The sequence below is a fragment of the Jatropha curcas genome, chromosome 5, assembly GCF_041381405.1.
Source record: "Jatropha curcas cultivar XTBG-Jc1 chromosome 5, XTBG_Jcur_1.0, whole genome shotgun sequence".
In the NCBI taxonomy this organism is placed as follows: Eukaryota; Viridiplantae; Streptophyta; class Magnoliopsida; order Malpighiales; family Euphorbiaceae; genus Jatropha; species Jatropha curcas.
The window spans coordinates 26,885,291-26,908,509 of NC_143155.1; the positions used below are offsets into that span (position 1 = coordinate 26,885,291).

General features: G+C 34.8%; 4 protein-coding genes and 1 non-coding gene across 6 annotated transcripts; 1 reads left to right on the forward strand and 4 right to left on the reverse strand.

Moving 5' to 3' along the window:
* Positions 1-709: 709 nt before the first annotated feature.
* Positions 710-7,043, reverse strand: PRL (Minichromosome maintenance (MCM2/3/5) family protein). Its single transcript, XM_012227499.3, has 15 exons — positions 6,861-7,043; positions 6,714-6,781; positions 6,487-6,546; positions 6,144-6,367; positions 5,318-5,495; positions 5,029-5,151; positions 4,861-4,950; positions 4,340-4,482; positions 3,326-3,503; positions 2,652-2,843; positions 2,361-2,533; positions 1,969-2,172; positions 1,729-1,894; positions 1,207-1,428; positions 710-983 (listed from the first exon to the last, which is right to left on the reverse strand). The coding sequence occupies exons 1-15, from the start codon at positions 6,889-6,891 to the stop codon at positions 879-881; spliced, it is 2,157 nt and encodes a 718-aa protein (XP_012082889.1). The 5' UTR covers positions 6,892-7,043; the 3' UTR covers positions 710-878.
* Positions 7,044-7,201: 158 nt separating this feature from the next.
* TRNAH-GUG (transfer RNA histidin (anticodon GUG)) lies at positions 7,202-7,273 on the reverse strand. The gene has a single exon. It is a non-coding gene; the product is annotated as a tRNA-His (tRNA).
* Positions 7,274-8,124: 851 nt separating this feature from the next.
* On the reverse strand, positions 8,125-16,327 carry LOC105642619 (Vps51/Vps67 family (components of vesicular transport) protein). 2 transcript variants are annotated; one of them, XM_020682796.3, is made up of 21 exons: positions 16,209-16,327; positions 15,916-16,101; positions 15,614-15,753; positions 15,409-15,463; positions 15,179-15,286; positions 14,748-14,846; positions 14,527-14,604; positions 14,237-14,314; positions 13,880-14,011; positions 13,613-13,713; positions 13,377-13,444; positions 12,412-12,485; positions 12,208-12,274; positions 11,784-11,902; positions 11,150-11,416; positions 10,929-11,045; positions 9,997-10,068; positions 9,850-9,900; positions 9,386-9,616; positions 9,117-9,293; positions 8,125-8,843 (listed from the first exon to the last, which is right to left on the reverse strand). In XM_020682796.3, exons 2-21 carry the CDS (start codon positions 16,084-16,086, stop codon positions 8,724-8,726), a joined length of 2,325 nt encoding a protein of 774 aa, XP_020538455.1. In that variant the 5' UTR covers positions 16,087-16,101; positions 16,209-16,327; the 3' UTR covers positions 8,125-8,723. The 2 variants fall into 2 exon arrangements, with proteins under 2 accessions (XP_020538455.1, XP_037496225.1); XM_037640297.2 differs by having other exon boundaries at positions 15,916-16,320.
* Positions 16,328-18,376: 2,049 nt separating this feature from the next.
* Positions 18,377-19,609, forward strand: BZIP53 (basic region/leucine zipper motif 53). The gene has a single exon (XM_012227502.3). It carries the CDS (start codon positions 18,940-18,942, stop codon positions 19,372-19,374), a length of 435 nt encoding a protein of 144 aa, XP_012082892.1. The 5' UTR covers positions 18,377-18,939; the 3' UTR covers positions 19,375-19,609.
* Positions 19,610-21,857: 2,248 nt separating this feature from the next.
* LOC105642622 (calvin cycle protein CP12-2, chloroplastic) lies at positions 21,858-22,511 on the reverse strand. The gene has a single exon (XM_012227503.4). The coding sequence runs from the start codon at positions 22,430-22,432 to the stop codon at positions 22,052-22,054; it is 381 nt and encodes a 126-aa protein (XP_012082893.1). The 5' UTR covers positions 22,433-22,511; the 3' UTR covers positions 21,858-22,051.
* Between the last annotated feature and the right edge of the window lie 708 nt (positions 22,512-23,219).

Sequence of the window (23,219 nt, forward strand, 5' to 3'; positions counted from 1 at the left end):
GAAATGACTGATGCACCCAATATACTTTTCAATGTTCCTCGAGCCTGAAGGATTTTTCTAGGGTTATATTTGTCTTAGAAAGTGGAATCGGTTTAAGCGTTCTTGCTTTACAAGGTAGTAGGCTAGTAGCGGTAAGCCGGTTTGCAGCTGCTTCCTGCCCGAAAACTAATTCACGAATTAAAGGAAAATAATTAATAAAATAAACTAATAATGTATAATTTTTTTTTTCGAATATTAGAAAAAAGTTCTAATCTGAATAAATAGTTAGGCCATTAGAATATGATTTAGTGTGTACAATACATAACTGTTACTCGAACCTAATTAATTCAGTAATTTTATTTAAATTAACCTAAAAAATAATCAATTGTATTTAATGATAAATGTATAGAGAGAGAGTTTATTTATATATTATTATTACGAGATGAAAAATTACTTTTCTTGTAAGATGGAGTGATTAATTTGCATGCATAAAATTAATAAAATCAACAATTTATTAAAAAAAAGTAGCGAATTTGATTCGAAACGTTGCTAAATTTAAAAATATCTCAGAGATAAAAAAAATAATAAAAAAAAATACTGGTTTGGTAAGTATATGTGGAATAAAAGCCCCGGAGTCCAATTCCTTCTTCCAGTTTGGTCATGTTAGGAAATGAAGAAATAAAGTTGTAACTTCCAATAATGCATCCTAAGTCTACAAAACTAACAACAATGGCATTAACAATCCATGCTATTTTGGTAAGTTTAAAAATTGATCCAATTACAAAAGTTAACAATATATAATCTGAACTGTCCACTGAATCTTTTTGGGAATGCTAGTTAATCTGACAACTACAAATCAAAAATGGAAAAGTTACTACAATAATTTACAACGAAGCCTGTTAAGCATCAATAAACCGGATATCGAAGGTGTGGGGATGGATCTGCCACACATTTAGGGCTGCATATTCCTCTAAACATTCCTTCAACTGAGCTTCACTGTACCCCTGTTCAAACACAAGCATTTCAAGTTCAAGCAATCAGGTTACTCGAGTGCATGTAATTTTGAGGGAAAGAGAAGAAGTTCGAATAAAATCACCAGGACCTCCAAATGGCTTATCAGATACTAGCAACATTTGGAGATAATTAGTCCTCGGTTATGCATTTTTGGTTTTGAAACCACGGAGTAATGACAAATTAAATTATATTAAATTTATTACATGTACTAACCTTTCTAGAGATCCAGTTGAGTGCATGGGCATAGCTCACATCCATTGAGTTAGTCCTTGCAGCTTCATCCCGCAAGACTGAATATATATCAGAGATGGCATCCAGACCGGATCTCCGACGATCATCAGAATATAAAGAGAATTTTGACATCTGCATTAATCTTAATGCTTCATCCACGTCACTCTGAGCTACAGTTTCTGAAAACCGAAGTCTTGCTAAAGCCTGCAACCAAATGAAATCAGTTCAAGCTTTTTGATGTAACTCAAAAACCAAAGATGTATTGAGAACTTATGCTGCCATTTTTATTACAGAATATTAGACCGCATACAATCCTTTTTCATACTTATCGTCTTTCTCATGCTTCCTTACAAGAAGTCGTGTAAGAACTGAAAAAGAGATGGTTTTAGAGGGACTAGAATCCAGGTCTGAAATCATTCAAGGTAACACCCTACCAAGAACAATCTGATTGCCTTCCTAGGACCAGCAATTATTATGAATAAGCAAATGATTATGGGAACTTACAGCTGATAGACGAAGGATGCTGAGAAGAGTTCTAACAGTTGTATAGGAATGTGGGGTATTTGATTTAGCTTCTTCTTGTCGAATGCTGGAATATGCAGTAGCAATATACTCCTCCAACTCCTTGGGGACATAAGGTGACAATCTCCTAGCAGCTGAAATATATGCTCTGCAAGCATTGAACGAAAAAGCAGTCAATTTTAAGACATTTAATTGGTTTCTCCCTGAAGTTCTGATATTTACCGAAGAATAGATGGTTCAAGTGGAGAGAAACCAAGAGCAGGAGATTCTTTATTCTGATGCACATAAACAACATGTCTAGCCATCTCAAGATCACTGTCCATATCTGCCCGATCAAGGATCAACCAAAGGAGATCAAATCTTGATAGAAGAGCAGAAGGTAGATTTATATTTTCAGCAGGAGTTCTCCTTAGGTCGTATCTTCCCCTACAACAAAATTAAATGACCTCCATAATCAATAAATTACATTTAGACTTATTCATGAAAAGATATGGGAAGGTCTTCTTTTGCTGTAAGATTGGGGGAAAAAAAGCGTTGTCATGTATTGAAAACATGCATAAACAGCATAAAATGATTTCGGCATGTAAAGTAAAAATTGATAGTGCCAGGAATACCAGGCGGGATTGGCAGCAGCTAGGACAGCAGTTCTTGCATTCAGAGATGTGGTGATCCCGGCTTTGGCAATGCTAACTGTCTGCTGCTCCATAACTTCATGAATAGCTGTCCGATCTGATTCATCCATCTTGTCAAACTCATCAATAGCACATATACCCATATCAGCTAGAACCTGAAACAGATAACAGTTCTCCATCAGGATCTCAAACACAGATATAATCAGAATTAGAAGAGTAAATCAATTTAAGCAGATTAAACTGTTGCACGACAAAAAGAAGTAGAAATCTCACCAAAGCTCCCCCTTCTAGGACCATCTCATTTGTAACTGGATCTTTCTGGACAGCAGCTGTTAGACCAACTCCACTGCTTCCTTTGCCAGTAGTATATACTCCCCTAGGCGCTACATTTATTATGTGCTTCAGAAGCTGACTTTTGGCAACCCCAGGATCACCCATCAAACATAAATGTACATCTCCTCTAATCTGCAATTTAATTGAATTGCCGTATTTTATCACCGCATTTACATAGAAATATTGCACAGAAAGCACTAACTTTATCATAAATATGTACTAGAGAAACCTTATCCATTGACAGAAGATTCTGAATCACAAAAAATCACTTTCCTCAGCTAAATGTAAAGGTAAGCTGGTGATAGGCAACAAAACCAACCCCAATACACAGACAAAAAACGATGGCAAGAAGAAAGAATCTCAACTGCTTTCTTCAGGAAAATGCATATAATATTGGAAAAGGAAAAAGTAACAAAAAGATTTACAAAGAGGAAGATAAGGTATCCTCTTCAAAACAACATGGCACAAAAGCAACAGCAAAAGCAAAGAAAACCACTTCATCCCAAAGCTAATTAAATGACATAATCTAATTTAACTTTACCGCCTGTAGAAACTATAGCAGAAATGGATTTGTCAAGAAGCATAGGAATGCCACGTAGCACTGTATGCATTACCTTCATGCCATCTTTCAGCTTCCGATGAGGAGCACCCACAAGGAGAAGAAGCAATGCTTTTTTGATATCTTCATGTCCATATATTTCTGGTGCTAATGATCGCGACAACTTATTATAAATATCACCATCCTCAGCTAGGCGTGCAATCTTTTCTTCCTCATCTCCTCTGAGTTCATACCTGTGATAAAGCACAACTGAGTAAATGAATTTTCTTTTATCCAAGCACATAATTAGATACCATACACGACTCTTTTGATCTTTGGACTCTCAAACACCTTATGGGGAACTTCCCATATCTTTTTCAGCTGAAATGATTCCATCCTCTCTTCTAAGTCATAATTCATATTCCAAAAGAAAATCACTAATTCAACACTGGAATATTCAAAGGACAATATAACCCAATATTAGAATAAAATCTTATTCATTCTAGATTGTCAATTTCCCAATTTTAGTAAGCAGAATAACATGCATCAATGGGTTTGAATACTAATACAACATGCGAAAAGTTCCCAATACATTGTAATTTATATAGTTAGTTCACATAGAAGGAAAAGGTACAAAAAGAGCAAAGATAAGAAAACTTCAGTGCTTGCTTTTCTTATCCTTTTGCAATTTGCATATCCTGATGTTATTTGTTTTCCCCAATATAATAACCAAAAATGCCAAAGAAACTGAACAGATTTACATTAGCTTACTGAATTGCATAGTTTCTTTCATCAGCCCAAGATTCCACCATTCATTACAAATATAAGTTTTATCTATAAGAAAGAAAAGGTGACAATTTACATCATCTACCATTAAAAGAGCAACATATACTAGCAAAATGGTTTTATTTCTGAAATGACAGCCTTTGGTTGTAGAATAAATTACCAGATTGACTTCAGTAATTAAAACAGGATGGGAAGTGAAAAATGTTAGTTGGAAATTGGCAAATGGTGAGCAAGAGCACTTAGGAGAATTCCAGCAACCCGAATTGCCCTGTGATAAATTATGGAGAACAGAAAACTTGCTTACTCCTCATATTTTTTCTTGAAATGAGTGACAGACATGGCTTCCAAGTATGTATCAGCGACTAAGCCAGCACGAAGTGCTCTGAATCCTGTGTAAGGAATTGGGAGAAAGATCCCTGATAATTCAACGACATCACCTGGAGCTACCTGGGAATATCAACAAAACAGTCAGATAAGATATGTCTCATAATAACATGAAAAGTACAAAAAACACTTAAGCTCAAAGGTGAATCAAAAGGCGGCGGTCTTTATATCTAGTTACTTGCTTTGATTTCAATTGCTTTTTCTTTCTTTGGGTGGCAATTCAAAATAAAGCAGGCCATAAAGGTAGTTGCATATCTATCCAGGAAAAAGGCTATCCAAATTGATTGAACTATTCCGTTTTTAGTAGGTGTCCATCATGCCACAGTTGGGTGCTTTAGATAAAACTGTGAGGCATCATATCATAAGCAGCTGATATCCAGGCACCATTCCTTATCTGAAAGTTAAGCGTGCTCTAAAAAGATAAATCATGAACTGACCAACCTTTCTTGTGAGTTCTCCTCTAAAGTGAACAGTCATTGTCCGTGGAATATGACCTTTTGGAACATGCTCCGCCAACTCTTGAATCTTTGCCTGCAGAAAACCATGGATGTATTACAAAACCAAAATCAATAACTGCCATTTGACTGAAAGGCAGAACAAAACAATTACCTCCTGAAACTTAAGGAACTTTGATGCTCTGAGTTGAAGAATAAGATTTCCATTTGTTCTGTTTACTTCACAACGCTTAGATGGGCACTTAAACAAGGGCATGAACACTCGAGCAGTTACTTCCTGTTTGTGTATAAGATAATAAATACATAACGCTAATATCATGAAAGAAAAGATTCCTAACAAATTCAAGAATCACGGCCTTCACTTGAAACTTGCTAAGAACATACTGGCCGGTAAATCTGACAAGAATAATTTCAGTAATGTCTTGATGGTTAATGCTTAATACCTGATATATTTCAAAACCACAGTCTTCACAGGTGTAGACAGCTACTTGCATCAATGGCTTAACATCCGAACATCGGGTCACAATACCAGATATCCTTACAAGCTGCCCAATATATGAAGCTTTAACCTCTCTAATAGTAAATGGCCGTCCCTTTGAAGGTGCTCTGATATAAACTTCACTGAATCAATAAAGCAAGCAACTAAGTAAATCAACTACATCGAAGTAACAGCAAATTATTTTCAGAACTGTGTTAACATATATGAGAAGCCTAGACTTATTCTTTGCAAAACGACAGTAGTGCATTGTATTAAGTGACAAATTGCATGCTCAAAAAAACATCAGTTAAGATCCCAAAAACTGATAAAGAGGTTTAAATTAATGGAGATTATGTTAAAGGTTATTGATAATCTGCATTCTAGCCATTAATCTATTTTAATTAATAAAGCACTGGTAACATCTGCAGGGTTTAACATTCAGCATTTGGCGATTACAAGCAGAACAAACATGTTAAGAAATGGGATTACGAATAACAGTGTTTACAATTACTAGAATTTTTCAAAAATAGGATGCTAAATTCACAAGATAACTCTCTTCCTTTTTTTTTTTTTTTCTTTTTTCAATAAACATACTCGTGCTGTATAAATTATCTCTACCTTCAATTCTAATCCTATGGTACAAAAGGTCTAGCAACATAAATGCTAGAAACCTCAAATTGAAACAATCCAGCAATTCAGCTGCATATATTGTCCAAAAAATCTAAAAAACTATTGTCTAGAGTAAATTCAACAGCATTTCAAGCAAAGGAGTACTTATTCGAGAAACTCACTAGTAACGCTTGATCTCCGCAGGCATCTTTTGCTGCGGATCAGAACCATCAGCATTCTCATTGTCATTCTCAGATCTTTGTGTCATTAATACGTCAAGGTCATCATCAGGAAAAGCCTCAGTGGGGACAGGCATCAATTCATCAATTGCAGCAGCAAAAATCCCAATATATCGGCGAGTATTCTCAGTAACTCGTCTAAAGAATTCTTCATCCAAGTCCTTATACTTCAAAACAGTTAATTAACAGCACATTAGGGTTTTAGATTTCAAAGTTAAGACCAAACGAAGAACTTTTATTAACATAATAGTATCATATATAGAAGTGAAGGAGAACAAAAATTTACATTAAGAAGGTCATCGAGATCTATCTGAACTGCACGAATCTTATGATTTGCAACATCTTGCTGAAAATAAAAGAACAGTTAGAGCTGATACTGAAGATTGCATAAATAATTAGATTTCAGCAGTCGAATTTGAGCAACCAGTGTATAGGGTTCTTCTATCTTTTTGATGCGTATTACTATTTGGAGATCAGATGGAGAAATGTGAAAAGAAAATAGAGGGAACTTACCAGAATATTCATATATTTGGCTTCGCCAATTGCATCGGCGAAATTCGAAAGAAAATCCTTCGTCAAGTCTGGAGAAAGAGGAGGACAATATTATATAAATGAAAAAGAGAAAGAAGTGATTGAGATGGAAAAGAAAGGAGATTCTACCTTTGTCTGCGTTGAGGTCTAAATCTTTCATGACTCAACAACAAGAGATAGACACAGAAAGAGAAGGAGATAGAGCACAGAGAGAGAGAGAGACAGAATGAAAATAGGTAGATGAGAAAGAGCCGCAGAAGGGGATTGGCTTGGCGCCAAATGATGAGAGGTAAGAAGAGTTTTGGCGGGAAATAACGAGGACGGCGCATCTTTGGAGGGAATGAAATAGAATATATCATAATATATGATGGACCGTTGATTTGGGACCCAACTAGGGGAAAAAATATGACATGTTGATGATGGACGCTCGGGATCGGATGAACAAAATATGGAAAAATAAAGATGAAAAGTGTGGCTGCTGGGATTCGAGCCCAGGTCTCTACGGCCACAACGTAGAATTCTTACCACTAAACTACAGCCACCGATGCTTTTTGTCTCCGCTAAAAAATTATAAAAAGAATAAAGTACGAAACCCATTAAACTACTAATTATGTTTGAATAACTTCTACGAGGGGCTTTCACTCTGCTTATTATCTAATGAATAGGACTTGCCATACACCGAATGCCCCTGTTCATATACCAAGCCGACCCATGAATTTTTTTGAAAATTATTACTATTTTTTTTATCTGTCAATTCAATCATCTATAATAATATTATAGATTACATATCAGACAGTACTTCCCTTTAAATATTTATCAAATTAATGAATAACTCTCCACGTTCTCCATAAGTGGAATTTATATGACTTAAAAATTTATGAGCATGTAAAACCTTATAATGTTATAAATTTAGTATTTGCTAACCAACTTTTTCTTTAAATATTAATTCATGGTATTAAGACTCGTTATATACATTCAATGACAGTAATACTGACATTCATTAAAGTTTTTTATAAAGGAATAAAATTATAAAACATAGTATCCATTGTCTTTTAATTTTCTAGTGCCATCCTTGTCTCTGAATTGCAGAGTGGAAATACCAAATTCCACCTAATCTCAGTTCTTCCATTACCAGTTTTAGGAGCACGGGTAAGAAGTGCCTTCTGCAATATTTTCATTTTTCTTCCATTTTGCTTCATTGACCAACAATATAATAGGACTTCAACTAGTTCTTTTAAGGATGGTATTTATGCTCAGTCAACTTAAATTACCCCATCGTGGATGACATTGGCTTCAATGTCTGTACATTCTCATCAAATGATACTTATCAATTCCTTCCCCCCATGTAATTTATCACTTTGAATACAAAAATGGAAATAAAGTTCACACACAATTGAGAAAAAACTGCAACATCGCGCCATAATCCTCCTGAAACACTGAATTACAAGCAAGGGAAGGTCCACCAATGATTGATAGGCCCCACAGGCACTACCAATTCCCCCCTCCCCCGGAAAAAAAAAAAATAAAAAAAATAAAAGAGGCATGCCTCATAAATAATATTGGCGTATTTTACATGTATGTAATCACATATACACAGCCAATGTTTCAGCTATACGATCCCAAAGGTATAGGGGACATTGAACATTCCATACAAGTTGCATCTTGGCTTGCGTGTGCTGGTAACTAGCTCAGCAGAAAGACAAAAATAATGCAAATCAGGTCAGGCTCAATCAAAGGTCAAAACTTTCAAGAGTGAACTTCATTGTTGCAGGAATACAGACTGAAGGTTATTTGTAGTCATTTTGCAGTAATAGCTCAAATATTTCCAGTGTTAGAAGCCTCCTGAGACTCGACTGTACCAATCAACTTAACACACAAAATATGCCCGAAGATGCCAGTGAAGCTTCTTATTTCGATCGTTCCAGTCAGGTATTGAGTTGCCACTTCTTGATGACTGAAAAACAATGCAATCACTTATTTGACACTCCCTAGTTATGAAGCAATTGCATTCTCTTCCCTCTTTTTGGCCAACTTTGCTTGAATTAGCTTGTCCAAGATGGGAGGCTCAAGAGGAATTGGGTCAAGACAACGTTCTGAAGCACCAACAATCACCTGCTCCACAGACAAAAGCATGCGTATCATTTGTTGCCAAAAACTTTCAAAAGTAACAATGAACATCATGTTTCCCCAAGATCAAAACTCTTGAGAAATGAGTGCATAAAAACAAGTAAAGCCAACCCCAATTTCCCTCCCTCCAACCAAACCTTTTCCAGATATCTAGTGCATTTTCATGTAAAAGACAAAACAAATAAAACAAGCATAGATTCCAATATTAGCTTTCAGGACAAGTGCTCAAATTCTTGAATTGAGCTATCCCTCTATTACCTCATCAAGCAAAAAGTCTATGGCTGCTTCATCTTCAACAGTTTCCCTTAATGGAGCCCTTAGAAACTGAATATCCAACTGAATTTGCTGAAACCCACTCCGATTAAAAGTTTGGAGTCGGACAAATTCTTGCAAACTTTTAAGGCAAAGTTTTACTATAGTAGTTACCACAGATTCCTGCAAATTATAACCAGACACAGTCCACATTATTCTCATCATCACTTGCAGCTATTCCTCCCTAGTAAAGTTAAGCAATCCTAATATGATACCTGTGTAAATTCAGTTTTTGTAAAAATCTCAACTTTTTGCTTGAACAATTTTGCCAGGTGGGTTTCCAAGAGCTGACTCCTAGCCCTTTGAGTATACGATCGACTCATTTTATCATCTCGTAATGGATTGCTGCGAGAAGATGCAGTGCTTCCATTGCTTTCAGAACGACGATGCTTGCGAATAGCTCCCTGAGGTAGAATCTGCTTTACTTCAGTACCTGTTGCTTCCAACTGGTGAGGACAAAATCAAAGTTGGTCAACTTTTCACCACTAAAAGGCACATGCCCATGCATTACAAATCTACTAGTTTTCATATAATTGTAAGTTGCAATTTGTCAGAAAGTGTATAATTAGACATCCAACCCGTAATTACAACGACCCGAATCAAAAAACAGTGGAATCCTAATATCATCTCTCAGTATTACTAAAGAGATAACAGAAAGGGGAAGAAACCAAGAGCAGACCTCTTGAAGAAATAAATCAACGAACATATGAACTTCTCTTGGCTCCTTGTGCTGTAAAAAATTCAAAAATATTAGATAAATTCAATGCTATATACTCCCTTTCCAGCAATTCTTTTAAATCTACAGAACCTGGGCAGTCATACTGACCTTGACCCAATTAGGAGCTTTAAACCTCTTCTTCAATAGAACTGACACTCTCTGAGTTCTCAAAGTTATATACTGGATAAAAATCAATGCAACCAAGTTTCAGATATAGACTGGAAAAGTCAATGTCCAAATTACAGAGAGTATATATGGCAACCACAAAATTTGCAGATGTTTATGTGAGAGCAAAGGATACCATAACAGTAAATCCCTTGCTGATATTCTAATAATTTCTTAAAAATAACAAAATGCCACCATAAATGCTAAACAACTCCAAAAAGAGAGAAAAAAAAAAAAAAGAAGCGTCATAGACCCACATGGTCAACCTCAAAAAACAAAAAATAGCTTTTGCATTGTGGATAAATTCCTTGTATAGTATCAAAATTAAAAGGTAATCTGCAAGTACAGATTCGTCTATCTATGCCCCACAAAGTGGAAATCACAACTCTGCCACTGCTAAAGTTACCATGTCTAGTGCAGCAATGATTTTCATAACCATAAAAACATTTCATGATGCATTTCTTCATAAACTCAGTTAGTGCCGTCATGATTTAGGTGTTCTAAGTGCAGCATGTATAGTGTACATCCTGAGGGCAGTTTCTATAAGCAATAGAAAAGATAATTGATGGCTACAAACAGGCTCAGAGATTCTATCACTCCAACATCAGGCAAAGTGTTCCAATAAATAGCCTTGTAATAGTCATAATGAAGTTACCAGGCCTTAATACCAAACTAGTTGGAATCAGCTAATGTATCCTCTGTTTTCATTTTATTCTATTCATAACTAAAAATCCGCACTAATGCCAAGGAGGAGTAGGCTTTTCAGACAACTAGAGGAATTAACAACAACAACAACAACAACAACAACAATAATAATAATGGTGCATAGAGGTTTCAATTCAAAACTTTCAAAATCTAAAGATTTTAACTCATACATGGTGCAGAAACTTTTCAGCGGCTGACCGAAAAATTCGACAAATTTCACCGGGAACAAAAGCAGGCCCATTTTCAAAGCCTCGAACACCACCACCAGAGAATGAAGTGGCTATTACCTGGCAATTAGAACAAAAGTTTTGAGGCAAACCCCAAACTTATGGAGAGTGCTAAAACTTATGTAAAAAGAAATTTTAAATGAATCTATTTTGTGGTTCCTTGCCTCAGTAATTCTTGGGATGGCAGTTTGTTCAATAAAAACAGAAAGTTGAGCCAACACCAGGACAAGACCAGCAAGCACTTTGTCAACTGGCATTCCCTCTGTCAAAACTCGATCTTGAGTAGCTAATTTATTTCTTCCAGAAAGCAAGAGGAAGTGATGATCCAGAGCCCTGAAGAAGTCCTGAAATCCTTCTTGAACCCAATCAACAATCGAGTCTCTCAATTTAAGAAGCAATCCTATATCTTCATCAAGAAGTTGGCGAAAGTCCTGGAATGAATAAGGTCAGATAGACATTCAAAACGGCTGATGAACATGTGCATGTATCAATAAGCGTTGAAGGGTGAAAAAAAGATGTCAAAGCGCAAGCATTCAAGAGCCGCACGTAGACAACAACAAGGGAGAAAAAGGGAGACCCTTATGACTATACAGCCACACCCAATGTTCCAAAACCAAACATTACCAGAATACACCTATTCCTAGACATATATCAATTAGGTACTCGCCAAATAGCACATCCACATAATGAAGAAATTTTTCAATATGATAGAGGCAATATGTAAGACATATTAAATAATTTAATACACAAGGGAAATTAGACTGCTTGTATTACTAGTTAGGGTCCCTCATATATTACCTCTAAGAGATCCATGCTTCCTTGAAGCATTGTGTTTTTGCTGGTCTCCAGAGCAACCTGCAAGGGATGCTCTTCCTCTCCCTCCTTTTGTTTAATATAGACGTTAACAGTAAGGGAATCTGCCAGTTTGAGCAGAATGTAATTTAGATCGTTAAGTCAACTTAATGATAAAAGGAATTATATATAAGAAATATATCATTTTAATTTCTCCTTAGGCTTTTCAGTCAGATAAACATGTGCCATTCCTAAACTATCATTATAAGAGTTTATGGCACTCCAAGATTCTTAGTTGAGCTATTATCCATTTCTTAACGACTAAGAACTGAAACCGGAAAAAAAAAAAAAAAAAAGAAGGACCAAGTTCCTTTTCTGTTTATGATATGTAACTATAGAACTAAAATTTCAATAAAATAGTAACTGTAACCTGAGATATCACGCAAAAGGTGAGAAAATGTGCTTGCAACATACTGCTTGACAACAACCTGGGCAGCCTGAAACCAAGTAGGATTAATCAGCATAACAAGTTTCCTTATTGGACTTAGCAGCAGATTGTCAGTCATTCAAATAAGAGTGACAGAATGCAGATTTAGATTGTTGTCAAGTATGAGAATAAAAATCAAAGGACAACCTCCAAAGAATAGTCAGGGAGAATAGCCTCATGCAAAACCTCATCTATCAGGTCTACATCTCTCCATATGAGTCCTGCACTTGTCAAGGAATTTCAACAAATAAGATGGGATGCTGCCAAATTAGAAAGAACAACAAATGACAGTTATCAAAATTAAAATCACCAGGGAAAACAGTTTTAAGAACAATAAGAAAATGAGAATAATGAATTTATCAGATGAAAGATAACAATAATGGCATCAAGCATACTACAATAGTCTACAGGTGAAAGATAAGTTTAATACTATTGGGCGCATCCACAAGTCTTGTAGGGCCTACTCCAACAGACATCCTTTTTTAACATCATAACACCATTGCCTATGAAGAAAACTTATTGATGCAAATGTAGACAAGATAAGAACTTCAGTTCACCACCTTCTTGGTGAGGAAGCTTCGTTTTGCATATCACATAAGAAAAGAAAACTGCTAGTTACAAGAATAGCTAAGCCAAGCAGCCAAACACAAGGTGTAAGCAATGATAAGCAAGCTTCTTATATTAGCAGAGCACTAGAGAATAGAGATGCCTACTTTCAGAATGCTAATCCTGGAGTAGAAGCGTAAGAATCACAAACATGAACTCAGAAGAAGACTTGAGACAAAATTCTAGAAAAAATTGGAAAAGAAATCATGAGCAAAGTAGAAGAAGATCATACTGCAGGTCACTCACATCCCATAATAGAACGCTATATTACATCTTAGCTGCATAAAGTAAGCTAAGTTCTTATCCTACAATGGAAGGTGGAAACAAACACCCCAAGTGCAAGTTCACAAGTGAAGTCACTTGATGGTAAGTGAAAGCATTTGCAGGGTAAGGAATGAAAGCTAAAAGAATAAAGATTGAATAACTAGTTAAAGTGCAACAAGGATTTCTGGTGCAAAAATCACGAATGCAAAGATATTATTCGTTAGGGGATTCATGATACTTACGGAGAACACCCAGAAATTTTGCAACAGAAGTCCGTTCCTTTACGTATTGTTCAGTGATTTCAAAGTGCCTATAGCCACAAATGCCAATCAGTCACATGAATAAACTGCTTTTATGAACTTTAAGTTGAAACAATTGTCATCCAGGAGCATTAGTATATATATATATATATATATATATATATATATATATATATATATATAACTTTTTCCAAACTCTAGCGCACACCCTAACTTACTTGGTAATCAAGTCTTGTGAAAGTTTAATTAGTTGCATTTCTGAGTCTGGAAATATTACTCGATAAGCTCGGATAGCTTCCGCAAACTCATGAACAGAACCCTAAGGTTACATTTTCAAGGATAGAATTTAACTTCTCAGTCTGGGAACTGATGAACAGTGAAAGAGAAATGGAAAGAAAGAGTGCACATACAGACACCCAACTGAAAGCAGAGAGTTGTTGTCATAATAAGCACAAATGAAAAGTAATAATTCTTTCCTCACTTACATCAACTGTGGTAGCAGGATTTGAAGGATCATTAGAATTAGGCAAAACATTGAGTATTTCTTCTGTCTTTAGGTGAAGGTCCTGAAGAGATTGTTTTAGTTTTTCAAATAGTTTAGCTTTTAAGTTGTCCACCTGTCAAAACAATAAGACATTCGTCATCACAAGTTTACCGTCTCAAAAAATTGCATGACAACAGAGAAAAATCAATTTGCATGTATAAGAAGAATTCAAGCATTATAAAATGAAAGTTGACAGTTGTTCTGCAAATACTCCAGAATACACTCCCTTCTTTTCATGCAACTATAGTATGCTGGCCAACTAAAACATAACCAGAAGTGATAAATTCAAAGTACAAACCGGAAAATCTAACTGCTTAAGAAGCACTGCAGCCTCAGCCCTTGCCTGTATGGATTCAGTATCTGAGGATAGCTTTCCCTTAAAAGCACAATACAATGAGACAGACTTCGCATTAGCAATAAGAACACATAAAAAGGTGAACTGCAATACTTTTTTTCACAATAAGCATCTTGTTCAAATTACCATCAAATTTAATCTCTGGAAATGGAATATAAATTGCTAAACAACGAGTAAGAGAGAAAAAATTTACTAGCCCTCCACCTACGAGCTTAGTTTGGCTTGAAAATTACCTGCAAATTTTTTATAACTGTGGTCATAGCTTCTTCAGATGCTCGCTTACAGTCCTGGAATGATGAATCCCCATATGCCTAATACAGATACTATTGAACAATTAACACTTTTGAAGTAATGTATGACATACGCAAGAAAAATAGACTCCAAAAGCAACTAACAATAAAATATTAATGAAATTGTGATACAGCCATCAGAAGATGAGATAAAGAATAGCAACCTTAAAAATTGGCATTGCTCCGGTATACAACTTGACTGCATCAGCATATGCCTCTGATTTAATACATTTCCCAAGTCTAGCAGGAAGATCATATATGAACTGCCCTTTTCCATACAAGAGGAAATGGTGAGACTCGTAAGTTGCTATAAACAACTACTGATATAATGGAGAAATAGGCATCATAGTATCCATCCATTCAAAATTTAACAGTAACAGGTGACACTATTTAACAAGCTCTCAGATGAGTCAACAAATCGAACTACGCCCCTGTTCTAATTTGATTCATAATTCTCCAAGGTCAATCCCCCAAAAAAGAATACTTGATCTTGGTTCAGGTTTGCTGAAGTGTATGTTTGCGAAGGTCAAAGAAAGTAAAATATGTACCAAAATATAGATAAACCATAAAAAAGGTGTGCCAGTGATATGGGTACCTGAACTTTACGAAGGAGGTTACGTGTGCGATGCAATTTCTCTATATGTTCTCTCTTCTCAAAAAGTGAAGTGTTAACACCATCACTCCTTGATTGCACTGACATTATCTGCAATGATTGGTTGAGTTTATATTATTCTTTGCCATTCTTTTCTCGCACATAGATACACAAGCACGAAAAAACAAAAAGCACAGATTGGGTAAGCATTCAGATGCAAGTCGTGTGCATACTTTTTCAAGGAGCTGCTCCATATTTGCTTCCATGCCTACAATGTTATTTTTCATCCTGTAAATAAACAAAATTATACTAGCGTCATTCATAAGGTTCCAACAAAGTTTAATGTGATTTGGAAATGAAAAAGAAAGCATTCAAGGGAACTTCTAACAGATTCTCAGCAAAGGTTCATCGAGAATATAAAAGGATTGGAAGCAATACCTCTTGATTGTATCAGTCGCACTAATGAACTTGTTGTAATTTTCATACACTAACATTTGCAAATCAGTGTCAAGATTCTTTATCTCAGCCGCCATTTCCACATGCTTCTGCAAAAGCCCTTCCAAATTTGATTTTTGCGCCTGCATTAAAACTATTAATTAACACTCTCTCTTCCTCGTATACTTTAAATTTCAATACAAACCTTAAATTGCCATTGCCCATGCCCCGAGTTCAGTTTTAAACCTCAAAACAACACTAAATCAAATTCAATTCAATCAGAGTCAATGTATTATGGTGCTTACCAAGAGATTCATGTACTGATCTGCGTCGAATGAGGAGGTGTTGATAGCATCTAAGGAAGCGAACTTTGAAGAATTGCTGGATGACACTGCAGGATCGGGAGAGTAAAAGCTTGATAGCAGATCTCTCATTCTCTTCGCCTTATCGTCCAATGGAGCATCATCTATCCCCATTTTCCTCTTGGATCTCTGCTTAGCTATTTCTTCTTATCAAAATATTGTTGGTGAAGGAATTGATTCTACAGATCGAAGATTTGACGCGGAAAAAAAAAAAAAAAAGTTTCAGTAAGGATTACCAGTAGCAAGAGGCCAACAGCTTCGAGGTTTATTGAAAAACCAGCTTAACTGATTCTAATGAGAAAAGAAAATGAAAAAGAGAGGGACATCTGAAGTTGGCCTTCGCGTTCAACCGTGCACGCATGACGGCATCGGCCGGTTACTCCTGGCCTTTGGCGCATCCGTTTGGGCTGAAACATTCAGCCGCTGAGCCCATCCTGTGAAACATCAGCCCAACTCTATTGTTTCAGGTCCAGCCCAACATTTTCCTACTTTCTTTTTTATTCCGTGGGAACATTTTCGCATTTATTTAATAAATGCAAGTCCAAAAAAAAACAAAGAAAAGAAAAAATTTGATACCTAAGTTATAGTCAAATTAAAATATAAAAACTTTAATTTCAAAAAACCAACTGTGATATTGTTAATCATAAAACCTTAAAATAACTAAAATTATTTTTAATTTTTATATATTAAAATGATAATGTTTACAAAAAAGTGTATTCCTTGAAAAAAAAAAATCAGATAGCTAGAAAAATCATACGAAAAGTCAAAGCTTAATTGTGCTAATTAAGCACAATAAATAGATAACTTATTTTGCTTGCAGAACAGATCGACATGCTTTGAAATGTGGGTTTACAAGTCAAATTAAGTTGCCTTCGACCCATGAGTATGTCACTGTTTCACGCTGGAAAAAAAATATATATTTATAAGTTGTGAATTACTAATATATTAGTAGGGAGCACGTGAGAAAAGCGCTCCTATTTAATCCCTGCTAAACCCGCTGGTAGGGAGGGCTAAAGAGCCTAATTGTGATTATGCTTCGATCTGGATTATGTGGTCTTTGATAATAGCGTCTCGATACCGATTATTTACACAAAAAAAATATACTCCCCTCTGTCTCATTTTGTTTCCTTGTTATTCATTTTTTGAATGTCTCAAAATGTTAAGGTTTTTAAATTTATATATGCAAACAATTGTTTTTCTCATAATAACTTTTATAATTGTTCATTAAATGAAATGCTTATTAATATATTAATGAGTTTTTAAGAGTAAAGTATAACAAAATAATTTTTGTTGACTAAATTATTAATACGAGTGTTTTGTCAAATCAGACAAACAAAATAGTACGGAAGGAGTATATTATTAGGGTGACTTAGAAAATAAATATTGAAAGATCCAATGTCTGAAATAATATTACATGCTATATAATAGGAGTAGCCTCCTTTGGCTTATCAAATTTATAAAAGCTACTATAACAGATATGAATCAAATTCGAGATCTTTGACTGTGTGAAAAAGATCGATCCGATTGGCAAAAAAATAAAATTTCTTTAGATATTTGAGAAAAACATATAAATAAATGATTCTACATGACTCGTCTGAGACAGAGTTTTAATAAAATATGAATTTTATTGCTGTCATACGTAGAAATAGAATTATACAACTTAAATCTTATATAAGCAGGAATTAATTAAAACCAAAAATTGGATAAAATAAACACATTTTCTTCGTGTTCTAATTTCGTCACGCCCGCCAATGACTAAACCAAAGGCAGACAGTATAGATTGGGTAAATAACTATTTAGTATTTCAAATTTATTTATAATTACAGCTTTATCTCTTTTATTTTGTAAATGTATTAACTATTTTATGAGATTTAGTTAATTTAAAGCATTTCATGTCCATTAAAAAATGTTATTTTTATCTTTATTAATAACTAAATAATAATAAATATGAAGAGTTAAATAGTATAATATTCCAATAAATGTGAAAGACAAAACAGTTAAATATTATGAAAATTTAAAATCATCTTTTTAAATGGGATGATTAGATAATTTAATGTGATTTGATTTTTTAGATATTAATTAATATATTCCCCAAATAAGAAGGATGAAGTTATAATTGTATCTAAACATAAGGGACTAAATAGTTATTTACCGATATCGGTTTGTTGTGCTGGTTTCGACCGAGTAAAAGAATCGGAGAATATTCCCTCGAAAACAATTGCTGGAGCCTGGAGTGCCTTTTAAAACACAGCTGGCGTCACTCTTTACGCCAGCAATTTGCACCGACGCCACTAATTCTCAACAAATTGCAATTTAAAAAATTAATTCTTTATTAAGAAAAATTAATTCTAAAATCCCAACTACTAGTGGAATCCAGCTCAACTTTTCTATAAAATCCCCAATTCGCAGCCTTATAGACCTTCTTTCGTTTCGCTTTACTTCTGGGTTTCTTCTCTCTCTGCGTTTCTCTCGCGTTTCGGGGTTTCGTTAGCTATCAGCTAAGTGCTTCCTTTTCTGTCTCTTTGTGGCCTCCGTCTTTTGCTTTCTGTTTCCCTTCCGATTGATTTTCTTTTTGTAAATTTTTGCTTTACTAGATTGATAGTCTGCTGTTGGTTTAGATCTAGGGTTTTCGATCCCTGCTTTGGGTTTCCTATTCTTTGTAAATCTTAATCTTCCTCTTTGATTTGGGGATCTAAGATATTCGTTTTCTGAAAAATATACAATGATTTTAGATTTTCTATGAGTTGCGCCATACTCATGCGTCGAGTTCGAATCCTCCACTCCTTTTCGGTTGTGTTTCTTTACTGGTTCTACGTGTTTTCATGAACTAGTTTCTTTGCACGTTCTGTTGATTTTATCCATATTCTAACTAAATTTGTTAGATAGAACAAACATCTATTAACATTAGCTAATCTAAGTTTTTTTTAGAATTTTATTTTTTGTTTGGAAAAGAAATTCAAATCTGCAATGCAAAGGCAGGCAGCTAGCTCAGGATCCGATTCCGATCCGCGTTATGCGAATATCGTCGATGAGAGGAAAAGGAAGAGGATGATATCAAATCGGGAATCGGCCAGGCGATCCAGGATGAGGAAACAGAAGCTGATGGAGGATCTGATTAATGAAGCGAGCCGTTTGCAGAATGAGAACGGTCAATTGATGCAGAGTATCAATGTTAATAGCCAAAGGTATGCGGAGATCGAAAATGCCAACAACGTTTTGAGGGCTCAAGTTATGGAATTGACCGATAGGCTTCAGTCCTTGAACTCTTTGCTCCAGATAGTGGACGATGTTAGCGGCTTTGAGTTGGACATCCCGGAAATACAAGATCCTCTGCTGAAACCATGGCAACTCCCCTGCACCGTGCAGCCCATCATGGCATCCGCCGATATGTTTCAGTATTGATATGGCATCTGTATCGAGTTAGTGGAATCTGGAGTGGATATGTTTGTTCTTTTAGGGGTATTTTTGCTGGCTTGAGAGTTAATGTACTAGCTTTTTGTTATTTGAAGTTCTTTTCTTTTCTGTCGTGTTTTAGAATGGTGTCGTTTGTCTTTGATGGGAATGGGTGTGTAGTTCTGTACGAAATTTTCTATCAATCTTTGTAATGCGTTATGATAATGTGGCTGTTTTCTGTGTAGGAGATTTGTTTATTGAATGTTGCAATTCAGTGTTTGTGTAGGTTATGGGAGATTTTGTGCCAATGTTGATTCCTTAGTTGATGAGTCTTTTGCATGTGGCTTTGTGCATTTAAATGTTGTGGCCTGAATTTGTTCTCGGTATTGCATATTAGAGGATTGCATCCTTGAGCTAGGGAACAGATGAACGCATGGTTTTGATTGGCACAATGGCTGGATTCTTGATACTTAGTCTTCTATTGATAGGTTTAAGTTTGTTTGTACTTTCACCTCGTTGATTAGGGAAGATGGTTATCACTTCTCGAAGAAGACTGAATTGGATAACTATGAGGCTCCATAGTTCTTATCAAAGTTGTACGATTTGGACCTCGATATATTTTAAGGTGGGTGGGGTAGGTGTTTTGTGCTTTTTCATATTTTCCTTTCTTACTTCCTGATTCATGAGGAACAGGATATGTTAGGTATTGGTGGTAGATAGGATGTGAGATGTTTAGAAATCAAAGTTTCCTCGAAGTTGAATATGTTAGGTATTGGTGGTAGATAGGATGTGAGATGGTTTCGAAATCAAAGTTTCCTCGAAGTTGAATAGAGTGATGAGCAATGAAACATAAGTTTCTTGGAAGCACACATCTTTTATTAGGCAAGTTGAATGGTTTTTTTTTTTATTATTATTATTATTATTATTTTTTTTTTTTTGATAGACGGTTGGTGTCCAGCCTTTATTGTGCATGATCGCAAAACTGAGAATGTGGGTACCAAATTAGGTTATCTTGTATGAAAGCCCGACAGAATTACAAATTCTGCAAAATTCTCCTTTGACTAGCCTGCAGCCGGATGGCGATGAAAATGTTGCGTAGAGAATATTGATTCTTGCTGCGATTTATCTAGAAGTTTTGGTCCATCCTAAAAAATGACGTTATTCTTATCTTATAAATTGTGGTGTGCTGTTATAACAGCTAGGCTGCTATCTGTGGTTGACGGACGAAGTCTCTTTATGGTAAAATTTGCAAGCAACCCTCTGGAAGATAAAAGAAGAGTATTCATTTTTGTTTTTTTCCAATTTCCTGGGAAATTTACCCCTCCTTCATTTTATTTAACTTGAGAGATGGACCTGTCATTTGTAATATGAAATCTTGCTCTTCAACATTTGTTTGGGTTGAATCCTACAAAAATCTTAATTATAATACATCTTATATAGTTATAATTGGTCTATCTTGGACAACAATTTTTATGTAGCATTTAACCTTTAACATTTTGACTTATAAATTCAATCGACTTATTTAATTTAAGTGTCTAATTTTATGCCAATTTTTTTTCAAGCCAGGTTGAGTTAATGTTCCACTAAACTGGGTAGATTGATTCTCAAAAGATTTAAATTAAAATGAATTTTAGAGTTAGATCAAAATGTCTTTACTATTAATTTTTCATTTCATCGATTGAATCATTTGGACCATTCCAAATTTTGGGACACTTTATATTATTTAAAATTATACTAAAACTGAATCAATAACTCAAAAAGTATTATATCTTTAAGATATAAACAGAATCAAAATAATTAGATTACATTACTGAATCAAACGTAATCAAATTGGATTTTTCAATTTTAACTTGATTCTATTCGATTTTTAGTTTTCTAGGTTTACTTATTTGACAAAATGATTATTAAAATAAAACTTAAAAAACATTTGACCTTTATTCTATTAAAATCAAAACCAAACCAATAACATTATTTCAATGTGCTAACTCAAAGCAAATAGTTAGGTTGATTTGTAAATTTCCTCTCCATTATATAATATGCCTTAATAAGATATATCAAAGATTTTTTTTTTTTTTTCTGAAAAGGATATATCAAAGAGTTATTTCAATAGCTTAATAGTTTGAGGACTACAATCTAAAGGGCTGTGTGGAGCCCTTATAGGAAACAGCCATTTGATTTCTTCCATACAATTTTTTTTTCCTCAAAAAAACTATTTAAACTAAATTCAATAATCAAACTGGATTCAATCATCACATAAAATGAATTAGAATTTAAAATATAATTAAAAAATATAATTATAAAAAAAAATGCATTAGTTGATTTTAGAGGTGCAGATTTGAACTACATTGGATTTCCTTTGCAATTTTAATTTTATTTACATTAAAATATAAAAATTCATCAATTTGGTTCAACATGTCTGAAAAATAGTAGCTGCTAGCAAATAGCTGAATATTGCAATAATAATAATAATAATATGATAAAAGCTAAGAATATAAAGTAATAATTAATGAACAATCCCATTTTTCTTCCAATCCAAGATGGTATATGGTATATGGTATATGTATCTGATAAATAACACCACCATGATAAAATTCATCATACGACGTTCTTCGCATAATCCAACTTCCATAGTAAACATCTAAAGTTGATTGCTAAAAAACGAAAAATAATAGTAATAGAACCCATTTCAATTGTCATAGGTACGGCACTCATCTGTCTCCGGGTTGTCCTTGCAGAATTCCTCCAAAGGATCCGACTCCTTCTTCTTGTCGCGGGCATGACTAGCAGCAGCACTCAACTCCTCCACTTCATCCCAAGCCGCCACGCATTCACCGCTCGCCGGATCACCTGCGCAAGCTTCCTCTGCTTCTTTGATGCTTTTCTCCACCTTCTCTGATATTCTGTCAGGAGCTGCTCTTGCTGGTTGCATTCGCATTCGTCCCGACCCGACTTGATATGTTCTATTCCACGGATGGTTTAGTTTGAAGATGGGTTGAGCTTTCGGTGCGTCTGTAGCTTTGGCTACGACTCTTGGGGTTGAGAGGTTGAGACTGGTTAGTGTTGCCATTGTAATTGCTTCTGTGGTATAGGAATGGGTACTTGGAAGGTGATAACGGAGAGCTATATCATTGGGGGTTGTAATAGAGTTTGAACACAGATTTTTTTTTTTTTTTTCTTTTCACTGAAATATTTGAAACACATATTTCTTATCACGTGAGAACCAGTTATATGCTTCCACGTAAGACGAGGTTGAGATATTTTCGCAGAAGTGAAATTAAAAAATACTAGTATGAAATATCGTTGTAGATGAAGACAAATAATTATGTCATGCTTTCCATTGAATATCCCTAGAGAAAAAAGAAAATTACAATAGAATCCTTGATATTTTTAGCGCTTCACATCTTTTCTTTTGAGGCTCGCAGAAGATGACTTGTTTATCATCATAAAAATATCATAAGAAAAAAGGAAGCCTCCATAAACCATAAGATAGAATCATCAGTAGTGATATTATTATTTATACCATAATTTTTTGCTATTATTATTATTATTATTAGCAGAAACATAGCCAGGATCGATCTCACATGCCGTTTAGATTGGGCCACAAATTAAAAAAGGGGGATCGTTAGAATATTGGGCCACAACTTATTGGCGTCGACAGCAATACCTTCCAACAGGTGGCCAATTTTTTTTTTCTTTTCTTTTTTCAATAAATGAATAATTATTCATTGATGTTATCTAGCGAATCTTAAATTTGATTTATATATATATATATATATATATATATATATATATATATTTTACTAATAACATATCTCATTCTGAATCAAAATATAAATCATTTTACAACGATTATT

Coding starts and splice junctions, on each gene's coding strand:
- PRL (XM_012227499.3), bottom strand. CDS start 6,891: ATGAAAGATTTAGACCTCAACGCAGACAAAG. Junction 4,951..5,028: donor AGTTCCTTAAGTTTCAGGAG/GTAATTGTTTTG, acceptor GGTTTTCTGCAG/GCAAAGATTCAAGAGTTGGC. Junction 4,483..4,860: donor GAGGAGAACTCACAAGAAAG/GTTGGTCAGTTC, acceptor TGATATTCCCAG/GTAGCTCCAGGTGATGTCGT.
- LOC105642619 (XM_020682796.3), bottom strand. CDS start 16,086: ATGGGGATAGATGATGCTCCATTGGACGATAAGGCGAAGAGAATGAGA. Junction 13,445..13,612: donor TCACAAGACTTGATTACCAA/GTAAGTTAGGGT, acceptor TTGTGGCTATAG/GCACTTTGAAATCACTGAAC. Junction 11,046..11,149: donor CCATCCCAAGAATTACTGAG/GCAAGGAACCAC, acceptor TCTAATTGCCAG/GTAATAGCCACTTCATTCTC.
- BZIP53 (XM_012227502.3), top strand. CDS start 18,940: ATGCAAAGGCAGGCAGCTAGCTCAGGATCCGATTCCGATCCGCGTTAT.
- LOC105642622 (XM_012227503.4), bottom strand. CDS start 22,432: ATGGCAACACTAACCAGTCTCAACCTCTCAACCCCAAGAGTCGTAGCC.